General features: G+C 49.3%; 2 protein-coding genes across 5 annotated transcripts in view; one reads left to right on the top strand and one right to left on the bottom strand.

The window, feature by feature from the left end:
* LOC135916229 (GRAM domain-containing protein 4-like) overlaps positions 1 to 12,887 on the bottom strand; it is a 155,694-nt gene that overhangs the window by 22,496 nt on the left and 120,311 nt on the right. For all 4 annotated transcript variants that reach the window (XM_065449534.2, XM_065449533.1, XM_065449532.1 and 1 more), the window contains exons 2-3: positions 2,726 to 2,890; positions 1,352 to 1,463 (exon numbers count right to left, since the gene is read on the bottom strand). In XM_065449534.2, the coding sequence (XP_065305606.1) occupies positions 1,352 to 1,463; positions 2,726 to 2,890 (277 nt within the window). The remainder of the gene's footprint in view (positions 1 to 1,351; positions 1,464 to 2,725; positions 2,891 to 12,887) is intronic.
* Positions 56 to 12,887, top strand: part of LOC135916230 (uncharacterized) — a 150,731-nt gene continuing 137,899 nt past the window's right edge. Inside the window, exon 1 of the mRNA XM_065449537.2 lies at positions 56 to 320. The gene's annotated coding sequence lies outside the window, so the exon portion shown is untranslated. The remainder of the gene's footprint in view (positions 321 to 12,887) is intronic.

Below are 12,887 nucleotides of genomic sequence, written 5' to 3'. Positions count from 1 at the left end.
GGCATCGCTACAACATACCGGCCCAGGAGTGTCTACAGCCTCGCCACGCCACCTGACGAGGTGTCTTCGTCGGGTTCGCATTCACGGCTTTTTTTTTTATATTTCTCGCCTTGCAGCAGCGAGCGGTTCGCGTTTTTACCATTCCGCACGCCTGCGCGTGCACTACGCTGTGACCTCGCCCATATCGCGGCCTTGGAAGAACGGGTTCAACGACGCCGCATTCAGAGACACCGTTCCTCCTGCCGTGCATTTGTAAACTGTCACAGCCTTAGCGCTGCAGGGCCGGGCACTGCAGTGACGATCTGATCGTTCCACGCAAGGTAAGCCACTCGGTAAGCTACGCTGTTTCGTTAGGTAATCCGGCAGGTAAGGCCACGGTAGGTAAGCCCGTGAAAACCCTGCGTCGCTAACTATACCGCGACGTGCGATGACCGCTTAGATTGGTAGGCTAGCCTTGGTGGCGTCGAGCGTACGCTGGGAAAATTAGTGACGTCTCGGGGAGGAGGCGGGGGAATTTCAAGGAGTGTTTTTTTTTCCATCTTTTCTGGCTTACAAAGAAACGGTATGAGTGGACGATTTGCTATTGGAGAAGCATAATTTACTCATTAAACGTAACCTAATATTCTTTTTTGCTGTCCCTGTATGCAGAAGGCCGTTAGTGGAATGGAATAATAGTCTGTTGTTGCTGGCGCTTGTTACACCAGGATACAAATAGGCTTCGTCAAGAGTGTTGAGATCTTACGACACTGCCAACCCCCTCGTGTTACTGTAGTGCCCTTTTCTTTCTCTTTCTTTCTTTCTTTCTTTCTTTCTTTCTTTCTTTCTTTCTTTCTTTCTTTCTTTCTTTCTTTCTTTCTTTCTTTCTTTCTTTCTTTCTTTTGTTCGTTCGTTCGTTCTTTCTCGCTCTGCGGGTGAATGCACATGCTCGTCTGATCAATTTCGCGGCAAGATTGCAAGATTTACGTCTGGCGTTCGTTTCTTGTCAGGGCACAACGCCGCGAACGTTCGAAATATACTAAACACAGCTCTCTTCGCCACAGGTTCTTTTCCTTCTCGTCGTCGGCAAATCGATGCACTGACAAACGCATATAGGTTGACAACCGACCATGTCACATTGTACGGTTCGCTTTACGCGAAGATAAACATTCTCAGCGCGACGTGTGACGTCCACGTTTCGTAACATCGTCTGTCGCAGAAAGATAAAAAAACAAACAAAGAAAGAAAGGATATCCGAAAGCAAAGGGAAAACCGCGACTAAGCAGACTACGAGAAAGAATGTAGTGCGCGTCTTTTTTTTTCTTTTTCGCTTAAGCACCTGCCACACGAGCTCGCGATGAAAAGCAGCACTCACCGGGCATCATCTCCAGGTGGCTGCAGTCGGAGGAGTCGCTGTCTTCGCCGTATCTGTTGGTCCTCAAGAGCTTCGGGTTCTTGAAGGCAAACTGCAGTTCGTCTTCCGTGCACTGCGCAGCGGGGAAGAAGCGTCGGAGATGAGAAACACTGTGGGCGCGTTATCAACTCTGCGAGTGTTGAGAACACTTGTCAGGATGGCACGCGTATGTGCAATAACTCTGTCGCTTGCGAAAGCACTCGTCGCTGGCGCTTTTTCTACGAAAGCTGATTCTTTGTCACGCGAGTGGATACGCGTGGCATTAGATACTGGTATATCCTCGAACAAATGTATCCTGGGGACAAAAAAAAAAAAAAAACTGCGGCACATAAAGCGCTGTTCTCTGTGATTGATTATTAGCTTTGTGTATTTATTTATTTGTTCGCTTGTCAGAACAAGGTAAATGGTTATTTATAGAGCAACAGAGATGCATTTCAACTCTCCATCTTCTCGTGGAACTCTGCCGTTTGATTGGATGCTTATCAATAACAAAAGATATAACACCCTATTCTGAAAAAAATAAATAAACGAAGAACGAGCCTGACAAACTTCGGGAACTTTGCTTTTACGAAAGAACGGACGGAGTGCACAATAATGCACCGAAATCTCTGGCGTCGCAACTACGTCACCGAATCGGCCGTTCGGGCGCCAAATTCAACAAACTGAAAACTGTGCCTTAATATATTTTTTTTAAATAATGGAATCTAAAGTCCGCGCCGAAAGAGTGTCAATACTGTTTCGAAGTATATGACATCCCAGCCTGAAATATATTAATAGGGAGTTATCGATTAGGATACGCAAGAGGCTCGCGTTCCGCTTGACGGTGCCCAAACCCCTTGGGTCCCAGCAAAACGCAAGAAGGCTTCGAGTTCCTGAGTTTGTATGCGCAAGCCTCTTGCATCCCCCTAAACTCTCTGATGTTCGTGCTTGATGTGCCTCTATATGAATCCGCTAAAGAAGTTCGTTATAAGGAACATCGCGCGTTATTCTTTCGTGTTCCTTTAAAGGGGGCACTCAGAGACACTTAAGCTAGATGCGTCCAGTACAGTGGCGTAGCAACAGGGGGGGCCGGGGGGCCGTGGGCCTCGGTTGCAAGGGGCCAGTGAGGGGGGGGGGGGGTTGTCATATACGTCTGAAGAGACCCCTCTTTCCGCCGGCTACACCCGGGGAGGGGGGTGACCGAAGACCTATGGGCCCCGGGTGCCAGACGACCTAGCTACGCCACTGGTCCAGTATATCCCGCCGCTTTCTTGCTCTGCACCCTGTACAATCGGGTGGTGCCAAACTGCATTTGAGGCACGATCCGTAAACCGCCAAGCCGAGCCCAGTATATACCTGGTCCGAGTGCAGGGACATGGTGTCTCCGATGGAGTCGCCCAGGCTGGGAGCCCTCTGCAGGTCTTCTTCCGATGTCCCACCATTCTGGAGCGCCAGCTTGGTCAGGTCGGGACACGACAGGTTCTTCATGGACTTTTTGAGCGGCACCTGCAAGGACGGCACCTGCAGCAGGCCGTCGAGCCCGAAAAAGAAACAGCGCCCATTAGAACGACACAGCGCGACGACGGACCAGCGTCGCATGGCGCGGCGGATCTTTTTTTAAACGGTTCTCGCTGGGGAGCTGGCGAACGATTAGGCCTAACGGAGCCGTCTGTTCGGTGGCTGCACCACGGGACCACGAGCTAGCGCGCCGATCAAGCGAAGGAGCTAAGCTGAAATGGCTGCTTAGCGAAAGAAAATATACTGAGGCGGCGAAATGAGTGTGTGAGAGAGAGGCGAGTTGTGGTGAAGGACTCGCCGCGTGCATGGCGGGAGTTGCTGTTCCACTTTCACCCTACGGAAAGAAAGTGAGAGCGGTTCCGCGGCGATTTGTCGCGTCGAATGCGAACGAGGGCGGATGGCGGGAGTGGGGGGCTTCTATATCGGCGTGCTGTGCACGATACTCGGTGGGGCAGGAGCAATAAAGTGGGAAGGTTCTACGTTGAAAACCGAGGTCTCTTTCTTAAATCTTCTTTTCTTTTTGTTTTTTTAATTGTTGGATTTTCGCTCCTTCCGTTGCTTTGTGTGGCGTTGTGTGGCATTGAATCTGAGCTCACGAACGTTTTTATGTCGACCTTGCTTTTTTTCTTGCTTCCGAGGTTTTTCTTCCGGAAGCATTTTTTTCACTCGGTTCGCCGAGGGCACGGATCCCGATGCCTGTATTGGTGTATCGTGCTTGTCATTATATATGCCGTGAATGTAGCGTGGCGCCTGTCTCTGAGATGTCACCAAGTGACCGACACTAGACGAAACTCGATTTTGTTGGGCCCTTGGCTAATGTCTACTAAGTTCGAACGTGCACACTTGTTAAGTACACAGGAGGAAGAAAGCCAGAGAATCGTCCATCGTATACCTGGCGGGTAGCTTAACTGAGACGTGTGACAGGGTTTTCTGAGACATCAAAAACTTCATTTCGGGTGCTTACTCTATAGCTACCGTGTAGAAAAATTTATATATATAAAGGGAAAAGAAATCTCGGAAGTAAAGCTTGAACTATAGTGACCTGAGCTACAGCTTACGAGTACCGCAGATGAGAAAGTTTGGAAGCAGTGAGAACTGCACGCTGTCACATTCTAAAGAACGAGGTCCGGGTGTACGCGCCGAATTGGTTACGGACAATTCGCAAGAACAGTTGCTCGGAAATGGCTTCGATGAGAGCAAATGAAAAATAACCAAGGAAAGAGCGTTTCTCGAACACAAATACAAGAAGAATACATAAAAAAAGAAAAGGTCAACAATGTTGAGGCTCCGTCGCTCGCTCCGTCAATCGCAAACAAAGAAAAATAAAGGTATGCTACACACGAGAGGCCATGCCAGTTTCTTTCAGAAAAGTGAGCAATAAGTAATGAATAACTGTACAAAAGCAGGAAGAACAGAGAAAGAGGGGGGCCATACAGACCCATGACAGCAGGTGTGACCGACAACGAAGTTCTGACTCCTTCCAGAACACGAAGCAACAGCTTTAAACATCGATAACGAGGCGATTGCTTTCAATATTTCAAAGAAAATGGCTTCAAGGTGGGACGGGAGAGGGGGGGGGGGCATGCACGTAATACAACTATGCCTTTTCAATTAATTGTCACTGTAGATGACCAAAGAAGTATGAGGCAACGTCACTGTCCTTATATTTCCTGACGTCAAACGGGCATATTATACTGACAAGCAGTGATCAACGAGCAATATCGTTAGCGCCAACGTTTCGGCACGGTGACTTGTCTTCATTAGGATAAGTCCCCTTCTCCTCTATCAATCCCCTTTTCCTTTTTCGCCAGTGCACGGTAGCCTACTGGGCTCAGCCTGGTTAACCTCCCTGCCTTTCCCTTATGACTTTTTTATCTCTCTCTGTATCGAAGCGATCGGTCCAGTGAGTTCCCTTGTTCGACCAACTGTTGATCACTTCATCATCAATCTTATGATCATATGTCCTGTTCAAGTTTATGGATACTGTAAGCCACATCGAATCAACGCTTCGGAAGGTTTGACTTTGAGCAGGGTTTTGAGGGAAAGATGCTGTAGAACATAGACAAGAAAAGGGGGGGGGGGGGAGTAGCCGAGCTATTCTCTATCTCAACCTCTCTGCAGCAATCGAATTATATAACCGAACATAAAATGCCTTTTTATTTTGTAAATGTCAAGTTTTATTGCAACACTCGGGATTATGAGGCCCGTGGTTAAATAAAGTCGCTACCTGCACAATTTTGTCTCCGTATAGCCGCGTATAGCCAAGCCAAGCGATAATGACGGATCGCCACGTTTCCCCTGGCGTTGTACGTGTTGTGACGGGGCATCAGACTCCGCTGCACTGGATGCTGCACTGGATAAGTGGCAAATCGCGGGGCAGGTCAGTTACCGACAGCTTTTGCCTGCAGGCAAGCAATTAACCCGCCTCCCCCTGCTCTAACGCTATCTACTGACGCAGTGTTCGTTGAGAACGTCAAACTTAGTAGCGAGTACAATAAAAAGAAAATTGCCTTGCACTTTTCTCGGCTACTATGCGAAACATGACGAAAACGCGATTCGCTTAATTATTCACCATCGCAAGCGGTATACACGCCTCGCGAGTTAGGAAAGGCCCACTGAACGGCTTGGCATTTGATGGAATGTTACGTAACATGACGTGAAAACAGTGGGTTTGGTGCAGAGCCCGAATGGTGGCGTCTGCATTATAGTCACAAATACAGCAAAAAAACATGCAAGGTATAGGATTGACATACCGATAGATGAGCGACATGAACCAGGAGAGACGAAGGGCTGGCTCGATCTTTAGCAACAGTTTTTTTAGTAATCCACCAGACGATGAAACCAACTAAAGCACGGGTGAATTAAACTGTGTTCTTCAACTTGAAATACAGCAGTGTAATTATGAGTGTGAGTTGAATTTTTTCATAAACTTGAAAAAAGATGAAGCTTATGCAGATGTAAACTCACAACGCTCACATTCTCAATCACTTCATATAAGAAGAAGAAACTTTAGTAAAGAATAGTCCGGCAGTTCTTGATGTGGTGGCCTCAGGTGACGGCTCGAAGTTCTTGGACTCGAGCGGCATCTTCGGCTTGCCGGACGGCCCAGAGCTGGTCTGCCAGCTCTGAACTTCTGATAGCCGCCTCCCAGCGGCGGCGACGCCTACGGAGAAGGTCCCCGGCGGCTCCCGCATCCGGGGCGGCGTCGGGAAGAACGGAGCTCGAGCCTTCTCCTACTCTGGCAACAGCCGCGATTATGGACGCGTCGCCAACGGAGCTGCTTTGATTACCGTTGTTACCGGAACACTCCCAGAGCATGTGTCGCAGCGTTGCTCTGTGTCCGCATGTTTTGCACGCGTCTGTTGGATACAGACGCGGATAGCAGTGGTGTAAGATAGCGGTGCTAGGGTAGGTGTCTGTCTGGAGCAAGCGTAAAGTGACAGCCTCGTTCCTGTTCAATTTATCGTGCGGTGGCGGGAATGTGCGTCTTTCGACTATGCCCGAGAACTATCGATCCGGGCCGAGGACGAGCCAGGGCTACCGCACCCCGTGACAAGCTACAATGACATCACGCAAATGTACAGAAGCGGCAGATGTAGGCTTCCCCGTCCGCATCCGCAACTCAACCGAATTCAGCAAACGATCGTGCGACGCATGCAAGCGGGGTCGCTAGCGCATCCAGTGCTCTTGCATAAGATGTTCCCAACAGAGCATGACACTTCATGCCCTTTTTGCAGACGGTCAAAAGGCACTCTAGCACACATCCTTGCAGAGTGCACTAAGCTCAAGAACCCCCCACCACCCCTACCCCCCACCCTCCCCAGCCCCAACCCCCCCCGAGCGATGGGAGACCTTGTTGTCCAGCCCCGACCTACCGACCCAGCTCGCGCTGGCGGCTAGGGGCCAGGAACTGCTGGACACATATGGGACCTGAGAATAAGGTTCCACCCCATCTGGTGCAAGCGCGCACCACCCGTCACTAAGGGCTCAGCACAAAAGTTGATTCTCTCTCTCTCTCTCTCTCTCTCTCTCGAGTCTGTAGTGTTGGGTGAGGTCTCTGAACGTGGTTAGGCGATCGCCCCACGCCCAGTGTGCTTCTTGTTGTGTTTCTGTTGTAGTGTCCCGATCCGGCAGATCCGATGCCCCGCTCTCGGGGGCGGAGGCGGCCACATAATCAGCGGCGGCTCGGCGTGTGAGACCTCGAGCCGTGGCGTGGGCCGCCTCGTTGCCCGCGAGCGGAACATCGGTATGTGCCGGGGTCCAGAGGAGGAAGACCGTAGAATTTTGGCGTTGCGAGGGCGATGACGAGTCGCCGTCGTCATATAAAAAAAAAAACATAGTTTACGTCTCCCGTACTTTTCTTGGTTTCACTGTGATTTACTTATATTTACTTATATTTATATTGACTTATATGTATGGTATTTACTTTGGATGGATCGATCACACGGAGCGAGACGTATGCTACAAGGAACGTGTCAATGACCTTGGCCACCACGCCACGACTACCAGGCTCCATCACCTCCATCACCACCACCACCACCACCACCACCACCACCACCACCACCACCACCACCACAACAACAACAACAACAACAACAACAACACGAACAAACGTGCGAACAATTAACACGAACAGACACAAGCAGCAGGTAGACACGAAAAAAGAAAAAGAAATAAAGAAGAGAGAGAGCGACCAACGACGCGTTTTTTTTTTTTCGAGCACTGCACGTTGACAACGCGTGGTCGAAGTCGACGACCACTCGACGTTGACACACACCACAACGCGCAAATCGTACGCTTGCTGCCTGCGTTGCTCGTTCGTCCACACTTGTACGAGGTGATGCAAATTAAGGACAAAAAAAATAAAAATAAATAAAACAAGCTCTTCAAACACACCGAGCGAGAGGAAAACGCCCGTCTCGGAGAAAGCAAGCGGGGTTTCCTGCGCTCGACCAGGAACGCGTGAAAAACCAGCCTTGGCTCCATGCCCGCTGCGGATGAAGACAAGAATCCCGCGGTCACTTCAGAGAAAAAAGACTCGACAATAAAAGTTGGGGAAACCGGCACCGTTTCAACGTCGTTTGTGTACGCATATGTACCACACCCGTGCGGCGCGTCACAGTCACCTTTGCATATGTACACTCGGGCACCGGAGCGTCGTTCGACGCGTTTTAAGTGGCATTTCACTCCCGCGGGTTCTTTTATATGCTTCGTTAAAGAGCTACTCTTTTTCCACGCGTATAGAGCGGTGAAAGAAATAAAAGCGCGCAGTTGGGCAACCTTGGGGAAAGATACGTCGATACGCGACCTCCAAGAGCCTGTTTGTGTTATTTTCCGCTGCGCAGGCAACGAATCCTCCGGGCGGTTTAGATAAACATCGCCACTCGCGTAGAGCTGGCAAATGTCTAATCTGCCACGCTGGAAGCGTAATATAGAGAAGAAAGAAAGAAAGAAAGAAAGAAAGAAAGAAAGAAAGAAAGAAAGAAAGAAAGAAAGAAAGAAAGAAAGAAAGAAAGAAAGAAAGAAAGAAGTGAGGCGAGTCTCCGAGCAGTACAGGTGACACGGCTAAACGGAGAAGGTGCGATGTTGATCTACATACCGTCTACGAATTTTTATCTTCGTTGCGCGAGAATTGTACGAAGATGTAAATCAAACGTACGCTCCTTCTTGCGCATGCCTAATTTATCGGGAGTCGCAGTGGAATACCGACAAATAAATGAGAGAAAGCGAATATCGTGGAGGTAGACAGCTTCGTACCGAATTGGAATGTTCGCGGATACACGGGGCGGGGGAGGGGGTGGGGGGTGGAGGTAATTAAAAGTGAGGTCGCCGAGACTTTCTCTCACGTTGAAGCGAGGCAGCTATACGACAGCTTCGTGCCTGTGACTGGAGCCGATATTTACCGAGTGAAAAACTACCGCACATATCTAATAAGGAGGGTTGCATGCAGACCGCGTCCGGATCGACTCACTTTTCTGTAACGCCGGATTTGGGTTATTGGTTTTCTCGATGCAAAACAAATGAAAAAAAATAAAAACAAGGGAAGAAAAAGAAATTCGATGATCGGTGCGAACGTGTAAGGTGCATATGCATTTACTTTATTTTTTATCCTTCTCTCTCGCCTATCGTATCCCCTTGCCCATCCCCCAGTACAGGGTAGCCAACTGGAGACAAACTCTGGTTAACCTCCCTGTCTTTCCTTTGCCCTCTCTCTCTCTCTCTCTCTCTCTCTCTCTCTCTCTCTCTCTCTCTCTCTCTCTCTCTCTCTATCTATCTATCTATCTATCTATCTATCTATCTATCTATCTATCTATCTATCTATCTATCTATCTATCTATCTATCTATCTATCTATCTATCTATCTATCTATCTATCTATCTATCTATCTATCTATCTATCTATCTATCTATCTATCTATCTATCTATCTATCTATCTATCTATCTATCTATCTATCTATCTATCTATCTATCTATCTATCTATCTATCTATCTATCTATCTATCTATCTATCTATCTATCTATCTATCTATCTATCTACTCTGGTCCCCATGTTCGCGTCCCAGGAGATGTCTCTTCGTGCGGAGGTCTCTCAGTTCTCTGAGCTAAGGCAAAAGCGCGTGCGCATTGTATATTACCTTGTGTAGTCTTGACTGAAGGCGTATACGGTATAACTGACAGACGCACCACGCCGAGAGTCGGATGAGAAGTATACAAGTCTGAACAGCCGGTTCGGAAGGCACGCGAAACGGTTAGCTCGCGACGGTGTCAACTCCTGGCGTCTGCGGCCGTGCGCTCGCAAAACAACCGCAAGTGCTTCACCCAAAGGTTTCGCGGATTAGTCGCGTGTGTGATGACGTTTGCCCCATAAATCCGGGATCCTTGAACGCAGCTTCCGTTTTCAGTGAGTACGTGTTTCGTAGAGCGCGCGCTTTTAGGCGCCCGTTCGATCCTGCGGCGTGCCTCGGCGTTGTGCGTCGACGTTGTGCCTCGGTGTAGTGCCTCGGCGTAATCGAGCGAACTAGCACAGCGAAGAATGAAAGAGCGAACGCGGAGTTCTGTGGGCGATGAAAGACGCCCCCTGCTGCGGCGGCGGCCGAGCGGAGGAAAGAAAAAAAAAGAGAGAGAACCAGAAAGCTCGCCCTATCGTATAGCGTTAGCCGCAAGCGTTTCCCGACAAAGAGTGCGGTTGGATAAGCTGCAGTTGCCAGGAAGCGGCAACTGTGTGGCCGGTCACCTCGCGGCCCCGTCAGCCGGTGTGGTGATTGGTGCGATGCCGCAATATATCTCGAAATCAAAGCACATGTAGAGCTTCGCTCAAATTTCGCGTAAGGGAGCATCAGTAACCGTCGGTGATCTTTCTTTCTTTTTGTCATTGTCGTGATTGCGATTGTCGTTGTATCGCAGACAAAAGGAAAAGTGCTATGCTCCTTTTGTTTTTACAGTTTTTCTTTTAATGAATGAATAAATAAATTATGGGGTTTTACGTGCCAAACTACGATCTGGTTATGAGGCACGCCGTAGTGGGGTACTCAGGATAAATTTTGACCACACGGGGTTCTTTAACGTGCACCTGAATCTAAGTGCACCTGTGCTTTTGCATTTCGCCTCCATCGAAATGCGGCCGCCGCGGCCGGGATTCGATCCCGCGACCTCCTACTTAACAGGCGCAGCACCAAAACCACTAAGCAACTGCGTCTGGCGTTTCTCTTTAACGGAAGTGACCGTTTCACGTGCGGTAGGGAAGTTCATTCACTTCACGTCGTCATTTCATTCATTAAACAATCTAAAATTGCGAAACAAATTAGTAAAAGCCGGCGACATATTTGTTTCTAACGTTTTCCAACATCACAGTAAACTATAAACCAACTACACAACACATGATCGGGCTCAAAAAAGTGGGACCCAACCGTCGGAGTGATGCGGCGTAACGAACAGCGCGCGGAGACCGGGACACGTCACGGCAGTGACAGATGTCCCCATTTGCAAAAAAAAAAAAAAAAGCCGTCCGCGTAGCAGCAGCAGCAGCAGCAGCAGCAGCAGCATCACGTGTATGTATACGCGCGTTTGAAGTCGTTCTCTCGATTGGCGACCGCGCTACGCAGGAAACATTTCTCCGTCTGCGCTCCCCGCGTCTCTGTACGCGCCAGCCTTGAGCTGGAGGAAGCTGTGACAAAGGGGAACCTCGCGGCTAATAGAAAAAAATCTGGAGGAGGTCGTGGCGGGGGGAAGGGGAGGGTAGTGGAGATGACCGCGCGCGTGTGTATAGGAAGCCAGAAAGGGCGACTCATCGGCATGCGAGGCAAATCTCTGCAGCTGCGGCCGACCGACCGACCGACGCAAGAGTTCGACGCTGCAAAGCGGTGTTCGTCCTTTGTTTTCTGTCGCGCTTCTGACGTTGTCGTCTTGGATACAGACTGGACGCTCGGGCGATCGAAGGGAACGCAAACACTCTTCCTGAGATGCACGCAGACGGAGTGGGCACCACATAAGCGCATTTAAACCGGAAGCAAGAAGCGTAACAGGATTGAAACAAACATGAAAAAAAAAGAAAATGAAAAGGAGATCAGGCTTGCGTATACATTGGCACGCGTGTGTAAATACAATTCGACGTGAAATGTTCGGACAAGCTGAGAAGCTTGTAAATCGTTAACAACTGCTTTCAGTTATTTGACGAACAATGATAGTGGCAGTAATGGAACAGTATAACGGGATGTTACCAGGTGTAAGCGCAGTTTTGCGCTAGCCGATGGAGAGAAGCGTGATAGCGCAGCACCGGACATAGTTTTAAAGATGATCGAAACAGCGTGAATAAAGCGGAACGAATTCGTATGGTAGGCGACTTCAAAGTGAGCCATTTTTTTTAATGACTGGGAATTGTTGAGTGGAACTTACCAACCCCCCTCCCCTCGCCGCGTAAGTTCGCTCAAGAAACTGGCGCCTCCTGCACAACAACCACAGCTATCGTGCAGCAGAATCATTCAGAACGCTTTTCTCACTGATCATTCAGTTTCCCTCAGACTCCAATACGTGGGTGGTTTACTCTATGACGCATTCGAACACGAGAAAATTTACGTTCGACAACTCCGAATAGCGAGTTGTCGAGTCGAGTACGAATCGAATAGCAGGCACTGTTCGATTCGTATCTGAAATTTCGATTTTTCCGCACACCGCTACTCGCAGTTCTAGCTGGTTGCACGACCCGACATATAGCTTTTGCTGTACAGTGCACGCATCTGGCTGATGGGGTGGAGTTTAGTGACCTATATGACCTATATAACGAACACGAACATTGCTGAATTCGTAGCCGTCCTTAGCTACGGTGGGCGCACGAAGTATACGATTCTGCACGAAGGAATGGGTGTCAGTGAGTCAGTCACGGCGCCGATCGCATATACGAAAGTGAGTGAGTGAGTGAGTGAGTGAGTGAGTGAGTGAGTGAGTGAGTGAGTGAGTGAGTGAGTGAGTGAGTGAGTGAGTGAGTGAGTGAGTGAGTGAGTGAGTGAGTGAGTGAGTGAGTGAGTGAGTGAGTGAGTGAGTGAGTGAGTGAGTGAGTGAGTGAGTGAGTGAGTGAGTGAGTGAGTGAGTGAGCGAAGAAACTTTATTCCAGGTCCGACGAGGACGGCGCGCACATTATACTTACAACTATTTTAGCATACTGTTGATGGCAGCCCCGTTCTGATCGTGACGCTACAATACGCTCCGGTACGACTTGGAACACTCCCCTCAACCCCCCTACCGTCCCTCCCCCCAAAAATATAAAAGTAAGAAAGAAAGAAAAAGACTAGAGAGAGAGAGAGAAAAGTACCGTACACATGTCGCCGCATATGTGCTGTATGCGCCGGACGTCATTCTTTTGGGCTCGAGAGTGTCGAGGAAATCAACTGCGCGGTTGGGCCCGGTTTTGCGTCACCCCTATGTGCACTATAGCTGTGAATGTCACGCGGAGACGAACTTCGTGCCACACGCACGTTTAGCAGCGCGGCATTCGCATTGTGCGCTT

The sequence above is a fragment of the Dermacentor albipictus genome, chromosome 5, assembly GCF_038994185.2.
Source record: "Dermacentor albipictus isolate Rhodes 1998 colony chromosome 5, USDA_Dalb.pri_finalv2, whole genome shotgun sequence".
Classification (NCBI taxonomy): Eukaryota; Metazoa; Arthropoda; class Arachnida; order Ixodida; family Ixodidae; genus Dermacentor; species Dermacentor albipictus.
This window is presented reverse-complemented; position numbering and strand designations above follow the sequence as displayed.